Source organism: Mustelus asterias, chromosome 4 (genome assembly GCF_964213995.1).
Source record: "Mustelus asterias chromosome 4, sMusAst1.hap1.1, whole genome shotgun sequence".
Lineage (NCBI taxonomy): Eukaryota > Metazoa > Chordata > Chondrichthyes > Carcharhiniformes > Triakidae > Mustelus > Mustelus asterias.
In genome coordinates, this window is record NC_135804.1 from 104,988,705 (window position 1) to 105,010,282 (window position 21,578).

The window sequence follows — 21,578 nt, forward strand, 5'->3', positions numbered from 1 at the left end:
TACCGTACATTGAGGAGAGGGTGCAGAATGTGTTACAGTCATAGATAGGGTATTGAGAAACATCAACTTTATACGAGGTAGGTCCATTCAAAAGTCTGATGGCAGCAGGGATGAAGCTGTTCTAGAGTTGGTTGGTACGTGACCTCAGATTTTTGTATCTTTTTCCTGACAGAAGAAGGTGGAAGAGAGTATGTCTGGGGTGTGTGGGGTCCTCGATTATGCTGGCTGCTTTTCCGAGGCAGCGGGAAGTGTAGACAGAGTCAATGGATGGGAGGCTGGTTTGCATGATGGACTGGGCTTCGTTCAGGACCCTTTACAGTTTCTTGCAGACTTGGACAGAGCAGGAACCACACCAAGCATGGTGCATCTGTCAAAGTTGGTGAGTCATAGCGGACATGCCAAATTTCCTTAGCCTCCTGAGAAAATAGAGGCTTTAGTGGGGGTGGCTTTTTTAACTAATAGTGTCGTGCATGGAAGGACCAGGAGAGGTTGTTTGTGATCTGAAGAACAAAAGGGAAGGTTTGGGATAGGATGGAGGGCAGGAGAGATTAACTGACAAAGATGTCCTAGAACAAAGGGCAGTAGTTGCAGCAAAGAGACGAAGTATTGCAGCTTGAATCTTATTTTTCATGTTTTTGCTTATTGAGGCGAGAACATGACAAAAGCAATCTGCTTCAGCAAACAGAGACAAGTGCCAAGTTGACCAAGTGCTACCCTTAAACATGGCTGTGTGATCATTTTAGTTTCAAATAATTACTTTGCTGTAGGTTGGAACACACCCTCTGCATATATCATGCAAGATACTACGAAAAATAGTAATACAAATGTTAAAAACAATAGCTTTGTTTGCTGTTGCCATTCAATTTTTGGATGATTAATAATGTCAAGTTCAAAACACAAGTCACTTCCATCCGCAGAATGTAATTCTTACCTAGCTTTTGTCCTGAGAAAATAGGCAGCATCTGTTTTATAGACAGTTTAGACATCTCCTTAAAAGGCTGCTTCTTAAACACAAAGGAGACAATTATCTACATTCTTATAATATATAATGTTAAAATAAGCTTCAGCACTTCTAAGGGATTAATTTCTGGGAAGTCCCAGTATTGCAAGAGTAATTATTGGGGCTTGTTTTAATCAACAGCTGAGATTCCCTTACCTATGTGATAGAACTATTTGAACTTGACAATGTCATGTGCATTTAATATGGATTGCAAGATTGCTTGTTTTACTGTTAACTAAAAATAGATTTCAAGGTATTTATTTTTATTATTCATATTTATAACTTTTTAAAAGGGAAACAAATATCTACAATTGCAGTTCAATAAACAGTACTCTAACATGGAATACAATGGAGTGGTAATTGACTAGTATTGCAAATGCACGGTACAGTATAAGGAAAGTTTTACACAGTTAAAGCACGGCATCAAATCACTACTACTTCTAGATAAATCATTAGTTTGAATAAATAATTCAAACTAACGTGTAGTTTCAAAAAAATCTGATCATAAATATAGAGCAGCAAAAGAACAACACAGTTAAAAAGATTTTCTTTGTACTGAATATCAGCTCCTTTTTTCTTACTGAAAGTAGAATGAAGAATGGGTGAGGGCTATATTTAGCAATATGATTAACAGGAACACTTGCATCAGCTATAATGTTATGGAACAGTATAACAATCCAATTCTCATGAGAAACGATTTAACAGTATATATTTTAGATATTTGAGAATGTAACAATTACCGCATATTATTTTGTACCATTTAAAAATGATGCTGGAATTGGCTGCACTTCATTTCTATTTGCCAAATTAATTGTCTGCATGATTAACATAAGGCATCTTGCAGATATCACACAAAAACTTCTGGATAATGAATATATGAAATAGTTGCAGTGCAATACATATCCTGATTCACAATTTCTGATACCTAAGGGGCTTAAGCTTAAGGAGCAACATTGACTTAAGAAATGCGTCAAAAGGCCAAAATAACAGAAACAAAAACTATATATTTTAAATAAATGACAAATGATGCTATTTGAATATAGATTTAAATTGATTTTAATTGGAAAATTTAACCAAAAGATAATGAAATAACCTAGAGACTGAAATATACATTGTAGTGTATTACAGAACAATTGTGAATCATAGATTGGCATCTAAGTACCTGCCCTCTGCACCAATGACATTGAACACTTCTTGTAACTGGTATTTTTGATTAGTCCCATCTTTTAGTTTATTGAGTCTGTTGAGTTCACTACAGTGATAAAAACAGTGAAGATAAAAACTTTAATCAACAGATCAAGACATTTCAATACACTTATGGACAGGAATTTAAAAGACTTTAATTTAATTCCTGGTTTCCATGTTTTAATTTAACATGGCCAGCACTGGCTGGCTGGCAGAAAATCAGCCCAAGTTCACACACTGACGCTTCTGCTTTTCTTGGTTACAGTGAATTTGGAAAATGAGCTGCTTGATTATCTTTCATTTCAACTGCTGTGTAATCTGGACTAATTAACGGTCTTGTATTTTTCAACTCAAATTGATGCCAAATTGTATGAAAAATTCAAGTTAATTGTACAAATGTAGAATACCATTCATCTCATCCAGGTAATGCATTGATGGGGAAAACAAGGACAATTGAAATCCAACTCAAAGGTTTGTAGTGTTGATATTCTCAGTGGAGATGCTCCTTACCGAATGCGGAGATTGACTATGTGTCTCTACAGAAATGTATAAACATAGTGAATGAAATAGGAGATATCTGTATTTGAAAAATGATTTTTGCACCTTACCTACGAGAATACATTATATTGAAAGTACTCTGGGCTACACATAAATTCTTCTTTAAAGGACACTGCCATAGATTTTTAAATATATGTACACATGCTCATCTCCCCATGGCTGGGATCTGGCAACAATACATTAGCCTAAGTTGATTATCACATGGCTTTTTACTAGTGATTGAATGATACATGGATTCAACCTATCACTATCCCAGTTGAATAAAAACATTTCGTACCATTTGTGTAACATTGCTTCTCTGGTCAAAGGACAGAGTTTTCTATGGCACTGCAATATTACTTTGACTGGCAAACAGGAAATGTGTTTCTGAAAGGCGAGCTGAAAATGGACAAAACTCAGCCATTCAATCAGGCTGAAATGAATATGAATTCCCCATCCACTGGATATGGAGTTCAGTGGTTTGGAACAGAATATATTGCATTGGCACTATTGCTAATTTCCTCTTGAATGACAAAGTAGGCTTTTATGTCATCATATAGAAATTAGAATGCATGGCTGACTATTACCTTCCAGATAAAGCACATGCTATTTTTAGGTCACAAACCAAATGTTCAATAAATATGAAATTGACAACTAAGACTTGCTCCATCCATTTCTTGAATAGCATTTTGCAAAACACAAGGATGGGTTAGCTACATGAACTATGCAGATGCCCTCATCTGGAACTTCAGCAATTTTGTAAGATTTTATACATTAACCATATTTCAGACAGTTTTGTGGTCTATATTGTTAAATTTGTATCTCTAAAAGTCAACCCATTCTTTTCCTCTTGCCCCAATGGAATCCACCATCTCCATGTAGTCTTCTTGACTTGGAAATCTAGGCTAATATCTTGCCAAAATAGAACAATCTTTTATGAAAGATACTTTACCTCTCGGTCTCATCAGGACATAATGAAACTGAATTTTATCATGTAGATAAAAATCCCACCACAATTGTGGGGACTGAAGTACTCAACAGGCATAACTGTTCATACTCATTTACTGCTGTTGTAACCATTTTTGTTCACTTGCTATAGTTATGATTATTGTGTTTCAACAATGGAAGCAAATGTGGAATTTATATACTGTGATATAGCAGTATATTCCCTGTTCAATCCGAGGCAGCTTCCCTTGTTCATTGCAGCCCTACAGTCACCTTCAACTATATAAAAGATTCCCACTCTAACTTCCATTAATATGGCAGTAAACACAGATGTTTAGATACAATGCAATTGGTAATAAAAATTCAGGTTGACAAGAGGTTATGGGAAATGACTGGAAAGGTGAACGGTTATGCTGGGTCATGATGTGACGAGCATTCTAAACTACTTGATGAAAAAGATTTAAGGAGCTTCCTTCATTCACTCAGATCAATACTGAAATGAAAAAAAAACAGGTCTCATCATCTGTATCATTCAATCACCATTTTAACACAACTAATATAGCTACTGTCACAGTGCAGTGAAAAATGTTATCAGAAGTACGCCTGGCATTTAGTCTTCATCTCCACTTATCAGGAAACCATAGATAAAATCCACAGCACGTTGTCGATCGTTCTGGGTTTGCCGTCCAATTAAGTTTGGTGGTGGCCTCAAAAGGAGACTTGCAAAGAGGGTAGCTGTGAATTACAGGAAAACAAACAATTATGCAATAAACTTGTAGGAAAATACCAATGCCTTCAACCTAGTTTTTCCATGTATTTAATAATGTTGGTCTTCAAACATGTGTTTAATAACTAGCTTACAGAAGACAAACTAATAATTAGGTTTGTATCTCAGAACACTTGCGCAAGTCTGTAAATATATTTGGGCAAAGCAGACATAATTGAAACTTGACAATCTTGTGAATTCTCATTTGGTTTAGCTTATCCTCAGCTGAAACAGGCAGGGGAGGCAAGTTCAAAAATTCAGTGTATCAGAGCAAACAGCCGCCTGCAAGCACTGGCACTCTTCCATTTGTGAGGGATGATGGAAATGCAGCTTCAGAACTTTGGTGAGGTCAGATGAGATCATCTGCTTCACTTCTCTTGATGGCTGAACAAGCTAATGCTGGAAAGGCAACTTTTGACACAAGTGCCATACATGAAATTATATCCCTTGCCGGCAATGTGGGATGATCCCTGCTGGAGCCTTGTTTGTAGGGCTGGTATTTGCTTTGGAGCTTTTGAAATACATGTCATTGTGAAGGTGAATTTCTACCTACAGCTGATGTTGCTATTTGCATTCAACAGCTAGAGTTTCCCACTTGTCATGACCCGAGTTAAAACAACAAAAACCACTGGATGTATATGGTTTGCTCTGTTGGCCTGAATTCTATCCCTTCTTTTCCTCAACGTAATGACCCCTGCTGGGGGTTGCTTCCACAGCTGCCTGTCAGCAGTTATTTTTCATGTGTGAACATGGTTAAAGTGTCTACAAGAGGGATGGAAATTGCGGTATGTCCTTTTATTCAATTTATGAATACATTAAAAGTATAGCACAATATTAAATGAAATCATAATAACAAAACCAGACCAGCATGGATACTGTCAGGCAACAATAACAAAACCAAACTAACATGCGCGGTGAAACAGGCAATGTTTCAGGTTCATTCCACATTTTAACAACCTGAGTTGCGAACTGTTTCTCTCTCCAGCAATGTTGCTTGGCCAACTGTGCACTTCCAGCACACTTTTTTCATTAAGCAAATGTCTAATTGTCTTAAGAACAAACAAACAAGCATCTACGAAGCAGCTTTCATGTCCTCAGATGGCACAAGACGATTCACAGCCCCACAAGTTAGTTTTCAAGTACAGGCATCACTGTTTTCGAGGTGAATGTGGAACCAATGTATGCACAGCTAGATCACACACACAGCAATGTCAAGGCTGATCATTTGTAATTTTTTGAAAATTTGACCATTTTCCCATAAAGAATGTTTGTTTAAAGTTAAGCTTTATTATAGACAGACTGAAGATTCTGAGGCTTAATTCCCTGAAGGTGCAGTACCCGTTCTTCACTCGACGACAATAAAAAGCTGAAGTCACTGAAACAGTAAAGTAAATGGATGACTGAATGAATTCTCCAAAAGGCAATGGATAAATCTTACCAAAAAATGCAGTTTTGTTTCCGGCAAGAAAACCAGCGTTTTTCTCTCCAGACTCTGCCAAAAAGAAAAATCGAAGGGGTGTGCTTCACACCGTCACACAGGCGGTGGGGCATCAATACGCCAGCAATCAGGGCGCCATGTTTAAAGGAACAGTAATAAACCTTCCCCCAGCCCATCAAGGAGGTCTCGAGGTCTCAGGGGCTCTCCATCCCTCCCCCACCCTCGCTGGAACCATCCACAATCTTGAGCCCCTGCCAGAATTCCCATTGACAGCGGGAATGGGTTCAAGATTGCCCCCAATATTGCTTAACATGCTTCAACTATGGCTCAGTGGATAGCACTTTGGCCTCTGAGGTCGTGACTGAAGACAGTGACTGCAAGTTCTACTTCAGAGACTTGAGCACAGAAACCTAGGCTGGCACTTCAGTCAGGTACATAGAGATTCTTACAATATTGACTGTGCTGTCTTTCATAGAAAACATTTTTGAAACCTGGAGACATGTGGTGACACCCATTCACAAAATGTGGGGTTTTCTTTGTTACTATCCCAGGTCAGCTACTGTGCTGGAAAATAAAGATACACAAGTCCACTAATGGGAGAGTCGCTGAATCAGAGAAGTTTGTACTACCAGTTAATTAATTTTGGTGATATTGGTTGACTAACAAATGCTGGCCATAGCTTAGGGAGAACTCCCTAATCTTCAAACGAAAAGTGCCACATCCCTCAATACTACACTGAAATGTTGGCCAAAATTATTTGATCAATTCCCTGAATGTGGTTTGAACCTTTAGCCTCTTAGATCTCTAGAAGTGAAAATGTCATTCCAGTCGCAACTTTAAAAAGGTTACAACAGCACCTCCTGTCCAAGGCATTATTCTGGAAATCAGAGTTATTTTTAACATCAGGTGTTGGCAGAAAACAGTCTATCGCACATTGGCCACTCATCATAAGATCCTGCTGATTTTCTTTTTCATAATCTACAATTGCTTGCTTTCCATCAGTGCCAGAAGTTAAAATTCTCTCTCAAATTCCATGTTATGACATTATATAGATTAGGGAAGAATTTATTTTCTATAAATAATGCAACATTAGTTACAGAACTGGCCTGATGGAAATTTTCCAGGTTTGGTATCAAATTGACTCAATAGATACTTTAAATAAATTATTATACAAGTAGAGATGCCCCAGCTGAAATGAAGAATGCATAAATCTTTTCTTGGAATATAATCATTTTCAGTCTTGTTAAAACAGTGTTAACAAGATCAGAGTAAATAATTCAATTTAATACATCAGCAATCTTACTTAGATGTACAGTGCCATATGGTTATTGAGAAAAAAGGTTTCAGGACCTGAGAGTGTTTCAGAAAAGTTGCCATGACATTCTCTGTTAATGATACAGCTCAAATTTTCTTACCTAACATCTTGGCATCAAGCTTGTTGTCTTCACTGTGCTTTAATAATTCCCGCAGAAATGCCATCAAGTACTTAAACACATTTCTGTGGCTGCGTGGCAATTGGGTTATCAACTGGGAAAAAAAGAAAATTATGGAAATATAAAGATTTAAAAATTCATCAACACAATAACTTGATATTAAATATTCAATGTGGCATAATATAGTGTAAAACACTACAACAATGAATAACAGGATATTATGGAGCTTAATGTTGAAATACCCATTACATTGCATGATGGATGCAATGCTGTTTAAAACAAGATTTTAAAAAATCTAATTATTATCCAATAAATCCTACTTGTACAGATCCAGCCTTCAGATAAATATGCAGAGGTTCAGGGATAATATGCCTCTGCACCACGTATGGACAAATGATGACTTTATGTGTGACATTTAATTTGTCAAAAAGTCCTAAGGCACTCAACAACTTGGTACCAGATCCAAGCAGATGTAAGGAAATCAGGGAAGTGGTTAAAGCTGTGGCTGAAGATGTAGGTTCTTAGGAAGATATTGAAGGAAAGGAGGAGATACTTAAGAGAACTCTAGTGAGTGGGATCACTAAAAGGTTCTGTTACTAGTAGAGTGTGGGATGGCTCAACAGACAGCAACTGAGGTCTAGAAGATGCAGTCTGGAATAGAGATTTGGACAGGTACGGTGCAACTAGGCCCTAGATGGTTTTGGAGTCATATGTAGATTTGCAAGTTGTTCTGATGACTGACAGGGTATCAAAGAGGTTGACAAGGATGGGGAATTATCGGCAAGTGGGACTTTTTGTGAGATAGGATGTGGGAAATGGCATGCAAAGGCATATGCATTTGTAATGATTCGTTTGGGGAAGCCACGACAGTCATCTGTTACTGAATAAAAAAATTCAGATGGGATTCTGGGTTCTTTGCTCAATTTGGGGATTGTCACAAGTCTATCTATCTTTCTTGAAAAACTAACAGTTATGTTCTTGGCAATGCAAACATCATGGGGGCGATTCTCCCCAAAAAATTCTAAGTGTCAAAACTGGAGTAAATCCTGCTGTTTTTTCAAAATGAATCTTGCACACACTGCACTGCAGAGTGCCTCAGCACGAATTACGCTGAAAATCAGTGGGCGGGACCTATTCCTGCTGGAAAGATTAGCAGCATAGTACTGAGCGGGCCACTGCCCATGCGCTGATCTGTTAGCGCCAAGATCGGCACATGCGCAGTGGCCTCGCACTGCCAGCCTCCCGATCAGCCCCTGGGACCCCCGCATCGCTAGCCCTCCAACTCTGCCATGGCCCGATCGATGGGCCCCTGAACATTTCTGGGCCACCTCGACCACTCCCACCACCACCCCCCTGTTCGAGTCAATGCACCTAACCAGCACGCCTTTCAGAATGTGGGAGGAAACCAGCGCACCCGGAGGAAACCCACGCAGACACGGGGAGAACGTGCAAACTCCACACAGACAGTAACCCAAGCCGGGAATCGAATTCGGGTCCCTGGCGCTGTGAGGCAGCAGTGCTAACCACTGTGCTACCGTGGTCTAGCTGGGATTTCTAATTACTGATTCAGAATTATAACCTGATGAAATCAAGCCCGAGGAATTTGGCACCTATGTAACATCTTGAGCTCAGATGAGTCAGCATTCTTTATATCTAGATGTGCAGAAATGTGTAGTGTGGGAAATCTGCCACGATAGTCAAGAACTTTTTGAACTAAGTGTTTGGGCACAAGTTATAAACTTATACTGGTTGCTTACCATTGAATTGTCCGTGAAAATGCTACTTTTTAAAAACTTATTATGCTATTTTACTTTCCACACAAATTCTCCATTTATTTCAAACCACACAGCTGCAAATTGTGCTTCTGTGAATGACCTAGGCCACACTGATCCAATCGATGGTAAAGGCCCTATATAAATACATGTTTAATAGGTAGATATGTTGCCTAGGTATGTGTTTTCTGCAGAAAATAAATATATCTGTACAAATTATGAATCATTAAGCAATTGTGATCTCATTTTATATACAGTATCATCATAGTCACACAGAACAATTACGGAGCTGTAACTCTTACATGTCTACAGCTGCGATTATCAGGTGAAATTTCTAGACATCGAAGATGCAGCTCATAACATATCACAGGCTCTGGGAGGGCTTCAAGGAAGATCAGCAGAGCTTCAGCCACTGAATGGTTACTGCCAGCTAGTACACAAAATCAGGAAATATGAACAGCATTGATCGGTATTGACTTGAGTATCTAAGAGTGATACAAATTTGGCTTTGCACAGAATACCTAAATGGGGGGTTTTCTGTCAGATGTTGAATTATATGGGATTGTAATAAATCTAGGCTTTTATAAAAATGAGGGCACACTGAGTTAAAGGTAAATGATGGAGGTTTGACAAGTGAAAAATAGGTTCCCAAAACTTTCAATTGAGTGAACACAATATCCAACAACCTTTCATCCAGAATTGGTCAGCTTTTTGCACTAAATGCTTTATTGAAACCATTGCCAGGCAAATAATGTGCAAAGAAATGAAGCATGTAGCCTCTTTTTGCGTCCTTTTTCCCTCTCATCTAATTTCCTGCACAAAATACATATACTGCCAGGATGAAAGCAGGCTTCCTATACTTTACAATGCTGCAAAAAGGATTGCCACCACAGGTGCATAAGAACAACTTGGTTCCCTTAATAAAAACAATTAAGAGGGACAACTCTGTGGGCAATGAGGTTACTACATTGAAGTTATGTCCTCCAACTCTATAATACCACATATTTGCCTGCTTGAAAATCTTAAAATCACTCATCAACAGCAAAAAGGTTTATGATGACCTTGTTTTGGGTGGTAAATACCCATGAGAAATATTCATTTAGGACCTCACCCATCTCTTGTGGATCCACACAAAGATGACCTTGTTGATCCTTAAGAGGTCCTACTCCCTCCCTAGTTTCTCTTTTGATCTTAATGTATTTGTAGAAACTCTTTGTATTCTCCTTTGCCTTATCTGCCAAAGCAATCTCATGTCCCCTTTTTGCCCTCCTGATTTCTCTCTTAACTCTATCTCGCCAACCTTTACATTTTTCAAGGGATCCACTTGATCCCAGCTGCCTATGCATGTCATATGCCTCCTTCTTCTTTTTGACCAAGAGCTCAACATCCCGAGTCATCCAGGGTTCCTGTCAGGATTCCTATTTACGTCATAAAACATCAGGAAATGATAATCTCCAACAAAAGAGAATAATACGATTTCCCCTTGACATTCAACGGCATTACTATAACCGATTCCCCCATTAGCAACATGCTGCATTTCACCATTGACCAGAAACTGAATTGGAAAAGCCATATAAATAATGTAACTCATCTCCTGACTCCCCTAAAGCCTCTCCATCATCTACAAGCCACAAATCAGGAGTTCTTGTCTGGAAGAATGTGGCTCCAACAACACTCAAGAAGTTTGACATCATCCAGGACAATCTGGTATGCTTGGTAGGCAGCCCATCCAACATTCACTCCCTCCACCACTGATAGTGGCTGCAGTGAGAACTACATACAAAATGCTCTGCAGCAACTCATCAAGGCTTCTCCGACAGCACCTTTCAAACCCATGACCTCTACCACTTAGAAGGATAAGGATTGCACACACGTGGGAACACCATCATTAACAAACTCCCCACCAAGATGCACAGTCTCCTGCCTTGGAACTATATCGCCGTTCCTTCATTGTTATAGGGTCAAAATCCTGCAACTCCCTCCCCAGCAGCACTGTGGGTGTAGCTGCATTAGAAAGACTGCAGCTGTTCAAGGCAGCAGCTCACCACCATCTTCTCCAGGGAAATAAATACGGGGGATGGGCAAAAATGCTGGCCTTGCCAGCAGCATCCACACCCCAATAAAGAATAAAAAAAACATTAACTCTGGTTTCAGGTTCTAGTGTAAAGGATACGAATGGTTTGTGGAATGCTCGTGTCCAAACAGTCAAAAATCTGTTGAAGTTCCTCCTGTGTACCAGGTGTCTGGAACAGGTCCTCCTGTCAAAACAGCAACAAGTTAATGAAAATTTTTAAATTCTCTGCACTGGTGAAAACTCACATTTCAAACTCTGCTACATGGTTTTCTATACAATGATCTAGAAATTTGAGGATGCCCATTTTGAGGAAAGCAAGGGAAAAAAAAGCACTACACAGATGAAATTCTAGTCTGAGCCTGCATGTCTCATCACTACAAGCTCCCTACTATTGGCAGCTAGCACTAAAAAATGACCACCCTAGTGAGCTTGTTATATCAGGAGGGTATATAGATGAGGAGGGTCCAGGTACAACTACATGGAGTCAGTAATTCTTCAGGAGGAAAAGGAAGTGGCGGGGAATGGAAGAGGCATTACTTTGTTTCTGAAATTGGTTTCTTCTAACTCAATGTGCACAAATTGTAACAATATCAGGTTTCACTGTGAAGCCCTTAATCGTCTTATAGCCTAGCAACATGGTTTAGATCTTACATTAAAGAATGACCAGAATATTGAATGACCATAATGGACGGGTTGCATCTAAACTGACCAGGGAAAGAGTAGGCAGGGTGTGGTTGCTAATCAAAGAGGGTCTGGTGGACTGAAGTGCATTTGTTTCAATGCGAGAAGTGAAACAAGTTAGGCAGATGAATTTGGAGCTTGGATTAGTACTTGGAACTATGATGATGTTGCTATTACAGAGACTTGGTTAAGGGAAGGACAGGATTGGCGGCTTAACGTTCCAGGATACAGATGTTTCAGGTGGGATAGAGGGGGAAGTAAAAGGGGTGGGGGAGTTGCATTACTGGTTAAGGAGAATATCACAGCTGTACTGTGGGAGGACACCTTGGAGGGCTCATACAGCGAGGCAATATGGGTAGAGCTCAGGAATAGGAAGGGTGTAGTCACAATGTTGGGGGTTTACTATAGGCTTCCCAACAGCCAGTGAGAGATAGAGGAACAGATATGTAGGCAGATTTTGGCAAGGTGTAAAACAGGGTTGTTGTGGTGGGAGATTTTAACTTCCCCTATATTGATTGTGACTCATTTAGTGCTAGGGGCGTGGATGGGACAGAGTTTGTAAGGAGCATCTAGGAGGGCTTCTTGAAACAGTATGTAGGTAGTCCAACTAGGGAAGGGGCCTACAGGATCTGGTATTGGGGAATGAGCCCGGCCAGGCGGTCGACATTTCAGTAGGGGAGCAGTTTGGGAACAGTGACCACAATTCAGTAGGCTTTAAGGTACTGATGGATAATGATAGGTGTAGTCCTCAAGTTAAGGTGCTAAATTGGGGGAAGGATAATACAACAATATTAGGCAGGAACTGAAGAATGTAGATTGGGGCAGATGTTTGAGGGCAAATCAACATCTGGCATGTGGAAGGCTTTCAAGTGCAAGTTGATAGGGATTCAGGACCGGCACATTTCTGTAAGGATGAAGGATAAGTATGGCAAGTTTTGGGAACCTTGGATAACGAGAGATATTGTGAGCCTAGTCAAAGAGAAAAAGGAAGCATTTGTCAAGGCTAGGAGGCTTGGAACACATGGAGCAAGTGCGGGATACAAGTAAAGTAGAAAGAAACTTAAGCAAGGAATAAGGAGGGCTAAAAGGGGTCACAAAAAGTCATTGGCCAGCAGAATTAAGGAAAATCCCAAGGCTTTTTATCCATATATAAAGAGCATGAGGATAGCCAGGGAGAGGGTTGGCCCAAGCAAGGACAAGGGATGGAATCTATGCGTGGAGCCAGAGGAAATGGGCGAAGTATTAAATGAGTACTTTGTGTCAGTATTCACCAAAGAGAAGGACTTGGTGGATGATGAGTCTGGGAAAGGGCGTGTAGATAGTTTGAGTCAATGTTGAGATCAAAAAGGGGGTGGTACTGAGGTTCCTGAGAAACATTAAGGTAGACAAGTCCCCAGGGCCTGATGGGATATACCCCAGAATACTGAGAGAGGCAAGGGAGGAAATTGCTGGGGCCTTGAGAGAAATCTTTGTATTTTCACTGGCTACAGGGGAGGTCCCAGAGGATTAGAGAATACCCAATGTTGTTCTTTTGTTTAAGAAGTGTAGCAAGAATAATCCAGGTAATTACAGGCCGGTGAACCATATGTCAGTGGTAGGGAAATTATTGGAGAGGATTCTTCGAGACAGGATTTACTCCCACTTGGAAATAAGAGGACATGTTAGCAAGAGGTAACATGGTTTTGTGAAGAGCAGGTCCTGTCTCACTAACTTGATCGAGTTTTTCAAAGAAGTGACGAAGATGATTGATGAGGGTAGGGCAGCGGATGTTGTCAAAGGCCTTACTGATGTCCATGTAGACAAGGTCCTCATGGCAGACTGGTACAGAAGGTGAAGTCGCACGGGATCAGAGGTGAGCTGGCAAGGTGGATACAGAACTGGCTCGGTCATTGAAGTCAGACGGTAATGGAGGACTGTGACAAGTGGCGTTCCTCAGGGATCAGTGCCGTGACCTTTGCATGCACGCATACATGGGAGAAAAATGTAACCAGTTTGATTAGTAAGCCTGCAGATGACACAGAGGTTGGTGGATTTGTGGATAGTGATGAGGACCATCTGAGGATACAGGTCGGCCGGAGACTTGGGCAGAGAGATGGCAGATGGTGTTTAATCTGGACAAATGTGAGGTAATGGATGGTCTAATACAGATAGGAAATATACAGTAAATGGCAGAACCCTTATGAGTATTGATAGGCAGAGGGATCTGGGTGTACAGGTACACAGGTCACTGAAAGTGGCAACGCAGATGGAGAAAATAGTCAAGAAGGCATACGGCATGCTTGCCTTCATTGGCCGGGGCACTGAGTTTAAAAATTGGCAAGTCATGTTGCAGTTTTATAGAACCTTCGTTAGGCCGCACTTGGAATATAGTGTTCAATTCTAGTCGCCACACTACCAGTAGGATGCGGAGGCTTTGGAGAGGGTACAGAAAAGATTTACCAGAATGTTGCCTGGTATGGAGGGCATTAGCTATGAGGAGGGGTTGAAGAAACTTTGTTTGTTCTCACTGGAACGACGGGGGTTGAGGGGTGACCTGATAGAAGTCTACAAGATTATGAGGGGCATGGGCAGAGTGGATAGTCAGAAGCTTTTTCCCAGGTAGAAGAGTCAATTGCTAGGGGGCATAGATTTAAGATGCGAGGAGCAAGGTTTAAAGGAGATGTAAGAGGCCATTTTGTTTTTTTACACAGAGGTTGGTGGGTGCCTGAAACTCGCTGCCAGGGGAGGTAGTGGAAGCGGATACGATAGTGACTTTTAAGGGGCGTCTGGACAAATACATGAATAGGATGGGAACGGAGGGAAATGGTCCCCGGCAGGTTTTAGTTCAGTTGGGCAGCATGATCGGTGCAGGCTTGTTGGGCCGAAGGGCCCGTTCCTATGCTGTAATTTTAGTTGCTCCCTTTATAACAATGAATCATATGCCAGCAACAGTCAGCAACTTCAGGCAAGAAAAAGGAGACAAATGCAAAAAATAATTAAAAGAAAATAACTATTGGATTATGAAAACTCTATGTAAAGGCTACAGAAAGAACATTCCTTTAAACAGACAAACTTAATCGTAATAGAGCCAAAATGTTTTTGCAAAATCACAATAGTTCAGATAGAACTCCTTTCAATAGCCAGAATCAGCATTTAGTTCACCACTTTCTTTGTTGATCACAAGATGCAAACTAAAAGATCATAAGGTTTTGCCTATAGTCATAACTTCCATCTGTATTTGGCCATCTTAAGAGTTAAAGCTTAGAGGTTGAACTGATGGAAAGAAAATTCGTTACACCTACCTGCCGACTTGCATTTTTAAAGAGATGATCCACCAACAACCAAATTTCCTTTGGAATCTGCAGAGGTTTATTGTCAGTTGATATACTATCCATTGAGACAAGCTCAAAACGAGATTTTTCCTGTTCAACACAGTAAACAATTTGGACAAATCAGGGTCAGTTGCTGGAAAGAGAGAAGTCATTTCTGATTGGTAGGGCTCATTCAAATCCGACCATGATCTAGGCTTTACTTGATCAAGTAGTACAACAGGACCTTGCATTACTTCTATAATCTTTTATAGCTATAATATTGATCTTCATCATGAAAATCAAAGTTTTGCAAAGAAGTTGGAACTACGAATGATTAGTTTTTTTTAAAAACAAAAGTGACTAGCTTTTCTTTTCCAAAAAAAATCGACAGTATTTCTAAGTTCTAAGTGATAATGGTGCGCTGTGGCCTAATGCCATATTCAGAAATGTTAGTCCTCTAGTATCATTACAAAGGCTACGACTTGAACTCTGGCAATATTTAACTTTTTTTAAATTCCAGGAGTTATTAGGAAATGATCTATTTCATTATATTATGCCACAAGGGAATGTAGTGATGACGACTTTGCACAAAGCTTACTTTTTGATCTGATGGTAACATTTTCACTTACTAATAATGCATGGATTCACGTATTCTCTTGATTGCACATAGTTATCTGGGTGCCCAAGAAGCAATGCTTTAAACCGAGTTGTGAGAAAGAAAGAAATGCAGGGACAGGGAGACAGAGTGATAAAAACTCTCTAGGGAACTGAAGAGTGGGAGAAGTGGCAGAAAAAGTGTTGGACTATGATTGAACTCTTCATTAGTAGGAATGTCTATTTCAAGTTCATTTTATCTTAAATGTAGAAATTACAAATTCAGGAGAGATATTTCAACTATCAAATCAATCTTATACTGCATAGTTATACAACATATCTTGGAGTTGAAACATATTAAAATCTTCAAATTTCAATTTTCAATTTATGAAAACATTTGTAGAAATATTTCAGCTCGATTTCTTTTCAAATACAGGTAAAATTAGGAGGGGGAAAAAAAAATCAACATTTTGTTGGAAGTGAGAGACAAAAATCACTTATATGCTTGAAAAGTAGTCATTCCATCAGAGCTCATCTCAATGTGCTCACTGTATGTGTGAATATGTAAAGGTATTCTACAAGCACTGTTAACAGAGATGCAGTGCAGGAAAAGAAAGCATTTTGGGAATGCGTAGTATTTTGGATATAATAAATGGAAAGGTTGGATTTTTTAATGATCAGAGAAACAGTAATAGCAAAAAAAAAGAATATCAGAGGCAAACAAAACATGAACAGACAAGACAGCAAATTTTGGCTAAGTAAAATCAGCAAAACCTGCAAATAGAACACTGTTCATTAACGATGCAAAAATACAGCATTAGCCAAGAGTTAGCAACAGGTTTCATTTTGCTGCACCTTGAAAGGTGTCAATTCTAGTCTATTATTTCCAAGAAGGTTAAAGTCACAGCTATAAAAATACGTTATTCAACACTGACAGTTCAATATTCTGTTAAATTATACAATCTTTTATTACCTCATTCACAATTGCTGATGTTGCCTTTAGGTCGGAAGAGAATTCTCACCAGCGTTAAGAGTAACATGAAAAGGAGCAAAAACATAGCAAAACATTCCACAGATTTCGTACTTAAGCATACCAATTTGACTTTTTCGTGATGTATAAATGTCTTGGATGTTGGAACACAGAATATAATGTCAAAAGTTGCCAATGATACCAAAATTGGATGAGTGACAAACAGCGAGGTTGATATTAATCAACTGCATTAGGACATAGATTCGCTAGCAGAAGGGCAGGCAAGTGGCAGGCAGAATTTATATAGATATGTATGAGGTGATGCTATTTGGCAGAACAGATGGGGTGCACCTGTGGGTGCACATGCATTGATCTTTGAAGGTTGAAGAATGTTTTGAGAGAGTGGTTAGCAAAGCATATGGAACCTTGGGCTTCATAAACAGAGGTATTCTGTATGCAATTAGCCAAATTAAGCTGAGCCTTTATAAAGCTCTGTTAAGGACGCAACTAGGGTATTGCAGCCAGTTCTAGACAACACATTTTAGGAAGGATCTGAGGAGATTAGCCAGAATGGTTCCAATGATGTGAGATTTTAGGTACATAATTAGGTTAGAGATGTTCTCGTTGGAGCAAAGGAAATTGATAGAAGTGTACAAGATTATGACCGGTTTGGATAAGGTAGACAAAACAAAACTGATTTTGGAAGGACTAGGAAAGACCAATTTAAGGTTTTGGGCAAAAGATGCAGGGAGAACATGAGGAAGAACATTTTAATGCAGCAAGTGGTACTGACCTGGAACTTGCTGCTCAGGAGTGTTATGGAAGCAGGGACAATCAATGATCTCAAATGGAAACTGGATATGCACTTGAATAAACTTGCACAGCTCTGCGATAGAGCAGGAGAATGGGAATGACTGGATTGTTCCATAGAGAGCAAGCATGGACTTAATGGGCCAAATGGACTCCTCTGTGCCATACCACAAATAACTCTATGACTTATATTCAGGAATGCTGTGAAAATTTAAGGATTATGTATTTTACATTTGTCTGTCTACTTACATAAGCTTTAACCTGTAACCAGCAACGAATGTTTTTCAATTTAATATTTATCCACCGATACTTTATAAAGTTTGCTATTTTCACCTGCACTCCTTTTTGCCCTAGAAAAATGCCCCAAAAGACAGCGGCAATTTGAGATAGCTTCTCAACAGGCCACATCATTGCAATAAGAATGTTTAATTAGATTGATATGGAAGAAGATTTGCATCATGGTTAAAGCAATTTAGTGCCATATGCTATGCCAGGTCCTGCAAATTTCTACACTTAACAGTATAAGTAGCATAGATATGCTAATTGAGCATTGCAGTTCTGCACAAAGAGTACCTGAGGAGTAAAAATGTTCCTGTGAATGTTAACAGATCACTTGGTTCACCAGCCTACAGATACTTCAGATTATGAATTAGTTTGTTTAAAAAACAGCAAGATCAATCCATAAATGTTAGTTGATAGCAGGGTAAGATTTGAAAACTAGAAGTTAGTCAGCCTCTCTTGGATTTCTTAAGGTGCCAGTACTGTATTTCAAAAATCACACAAGAAAAAAAACGCAACAGTATATTTGTGCCATGAAATATCCGTGGGTCCTTTTTTAAACTGCTGATGGATTACATTCACCAAAAGTGCTCCAGGAAGATATTTTGGCAGGCATCAAAACTGAACCTTTTATATTATATTAAGGGGATACCGAGGAAGCGCCTCCAATGGGCTGGGTCAAAGGCTCCCTATTTTAATATCCAAGACAACAGTCTAATGCTGAGATAGCTCATTTCAGACAGGACATCAGTTGGGACAATGTAGTTGGTTTCAATATCTCCAGGTGTGGTGGAGTGGGGTAAAATAATTCAACCAGGTTGTCCAATCCTTCTTGCTCTTCACGATTGCTGTGCACACACAGGGAGCGATTCTCCCATCCCGATGCATACTTTTTTTGGCACGTTGGGATGGGAGAATCGCGTGTCGGCCATTTTGAGGGATTCGTGCATGCGTTCCCGACACATGCGCATCTCCCGCAGCCAGAGAATAGTCACAGTTGGGACCGCGCTGGAAACTGGCGGCAAGAGAGGTAAGTGATTTAAATCTTTTAAAAATGTATTTTAAATGTAGTTTAAATGTCATTATAGGGCCCGGCATCTCCCACCCTGCCAGGAGTATTTCACTCCGGTGGGGTTTAGAGTAGCTCCCCATGTTTGGGGAACTAGCGGGAGATCCCGCCGGAATGAAGGGAGCGGGTGGCTGGGGGTGGTGACCCCTTGGCATGGGCACCCGGCAGTGCCAGCCTTTGACCCCTGGCAATGCCCAAGGGGAAAAATGCCCATGGCACCTTGGCACTGCCCACCAGGCATCAGACAGTGCCAAGGGGCAGGGCCTATTGTGGACAGGGCTTAGGGGGTGATTAGTGGGGGTGGGGTCTCGCTGCCACTCTGCAGACAGCATCGATCTGGGCTGGAGGGCGGCCAGGGATCGGGACGGGCTGGTCTGCCTCCTGGCCGGAGGGGTGGGGGAGATTGCCACTGCTGGGTGCAGGGGGCTGGACATTGGGGCCGTAATCAGGCCGTGGTGAGGGAGGGGGAGCTGGAGGGGCAGCACTGCGAGGGTCCCTGACTGCCCAGCGATCGAGCTGGCCAGCACAGGGAGAATGACAGATCGTGGCCACTGCGCACGCAGAGTTCCAGAGCTGTCAGACTCCGGCATGAATAGGCCCTGCCCCCCAGGTTTTTAATGAGATTCACGATTGTGGCCTCTGCATTGCACAGAGTGGGAAGATTCGGTCTGAAGTTGCAATGAAGAAACAGACGTGATCTAGACCAGTTTTCTCGTCAATTCAGCAACTTTGGGAGAATCGCCTCCATAGTTTGGGCAAGAATAGAATTGGATTCAGATGCAGTGCACTGCAAGGTCAAGCAGTCAGTCACTAGATACTCTGTTGGACTCGCTAGGGCTCGTAAATGAATGGCCATTTCAATGAGATACCAATACTCAACCTCAATCCATGGAGGCAGGGAGGATGAGGAGGAGGAGAAAACTTCCAGCCTCTTTACAGAATGTTCCTTAAGCCAACAGTAAAAACCTACTTTCTTTACTGGCATTTCTGACCCAACAATGTTATTTTATTTAAAAATGTAATCAGATCTGACAATTTAAGTGCTGGTTTTCCAACCAAGTCATTTTCATTTCAAGTGCAAGAATTACTTGCTACTCAATTTAACTTGGGGGAAAAGGAAGGAAAGTGCCAGTCTTAGCTCACTACTTGGTGGAGGAAGAGCTTGTAAGGCCCTTTTTGTCCTGGTGATAAAATTTCTTTTCAACTCACATCCTTCTTTGTGCACTTTCTAACAGGGATCTCTGGGTCACGATGAAAAGCAGGGATCCTATTTGTAGTTAAACCTCACTATCCAGGGGTGTAGGGACCAATAGCGGTAGATCAAATGTAATGGGATAACTCAATCAGATCGGAAATCAAATCTGGCATTTTCTGGTTTATGTGGTTCAGTAGCACACCAGTGACTTTATATCCAAGGTCATTAGGGAGACTCAGAACAGTTCTAACCTTCAAAATCTGTGAAATATTTAGAAAGGATTAGATGTAATCAATCAGTATTAGTCTAATGCTTTCCAAGTGTACCATTACCTTCTGTAACATGCGGTCATCATCCTGAACACAGCACAAGAGATAGAAAGAGAAAAAGAGCATCAGCCAGAGAAAGATTTCTGAAAAATATGTGCAGATTCAACAGAATTGAGATAAGTGTAACTATAATTACTTCTTTTCCTTGGAGTGTTGACTTTCAAAATACACACTTTGTAAAAACCTTACTTCAGAAGTGAACCTGAGGAAGTACAATTCAGCAACTAGGAAACGCGAGAATTTTTGAAAAGATTTTGTTTGTGTGAATGAAATACTCTTAGTCAGGTAGAGGATAGGAAGATTCAGGATAAAGCTTCCTTTATTCTGTTCCAAAAACATAATCCAGCTGCAACCTCAAAAATGTACTTCCTATTGCATCAATGTGACATTTTCCACTACCGTGCACCAACCATCCTTAGCCTCAAGTGACTCTAAATTAGCGCAAAAAGATGAACTTTATATTTGTTACTTTTTTGTGCGAATCAAGGCAAGGAATTTGAATGCTAGAGAATCGAATATCCTTCATTTTAGGCACAGGGTGTTAACAGCTAGTACTTTCAGATCAGATATAGAAAATTAGACTCAGTAAATATCTTTCTGCAATGTACTCTCACCCTAGTCTATTCCCTGTTGTATCAGACATTTTCCAGTTTCCCACACCAACTTCCTTGTACCCAACACCACCAAATTAATGACAATTAATGCCATATTTTGGGTAGTTTTATGACATGGATCCATGTTTCCTAAACAGATTTCATGTGAGGTGTTAACAAAAAGTAGACAATCATTCTGGCTAGATTTGAACACAGAAAAGCCAGTGTTTAAACCAACACACTATCTGACTGGAGCTAGAACATCATTGCTAATAAACTAAAACTTTCAACAGTTCCAAATTGACAAACTGGATGAACGTTATCATAGTGGCTGCTGGCGAAGATAGAGCAAGAAAGGAAAAATCCTGAGGCAAACATTCCAGGATAAAAGTAAACAGTGGCACATGCAAAGCACACAATGTAAATGCAATAGAAATAACTCATCCACCTAAATATACTCATGCTCTCAAATTAGTTTCTTCAGTTATAGTACTCTCCGCTATTGATCCCCTGATAGGCACACAACACACCCAATACAAAAGAGAAGAATGGAGGGTAATTTTGCAAAAATCATATCTTTTAACTTGTACAGTTGCTTATCATTTTCAGATCATCAGA

General features: G+C 40.2%; 1 protein-coding gene across 3 annotated transcripts in view; it reads right to left on the reverse strand.

Moving 5' to 3' along the window:
• Positions 1 to 1,098: 1,098 nt before the first annotated feature.
• ocrl (OCRL inositol polyphosphate-5-phosphatase) overlaps positions 1,099 to 21,578 on the reverse strand; it is a 100,086-nt gene continuing 79,606 nt past the window's right edge. For 2 of the 3 annotated variants that reach the window (XM_078211527.1, XM_078211528.1), the window contains exons 19-23: positions 15,113 to 15,232; positions 11,250 to 11,334; positions 9,379 to 9,506; positions 7,287 to 7,398; positions 1,100 to 4,402 (exon numbers count right to left, since the gene is read on the reverse strand). In XM_078211527.1, coding sequence (XP_078067653.1) covers positions 4,278 to 4,402; positions 7,287 to 7,398; positions 9,379 to 9,506; positions 11,250 to 11,334; positions 15,113 to 15,232 — 570 coding nt within the window. In that variant the 3' untranslated portion in view covers positions 1,100 to 4,277. Of the gene's footprint in view, positions 4,403 to 7,286; positions 7,399 to 9,378; positions 9,507 to 11,249; positions 11,335 to 15,112; positions 15,233 to 20,370; positions 20,395 to 21,578 lie in introns of all 3 variants that reach the window. The other variant, XM_078211526.1, reaches the window with a different exon arrangement.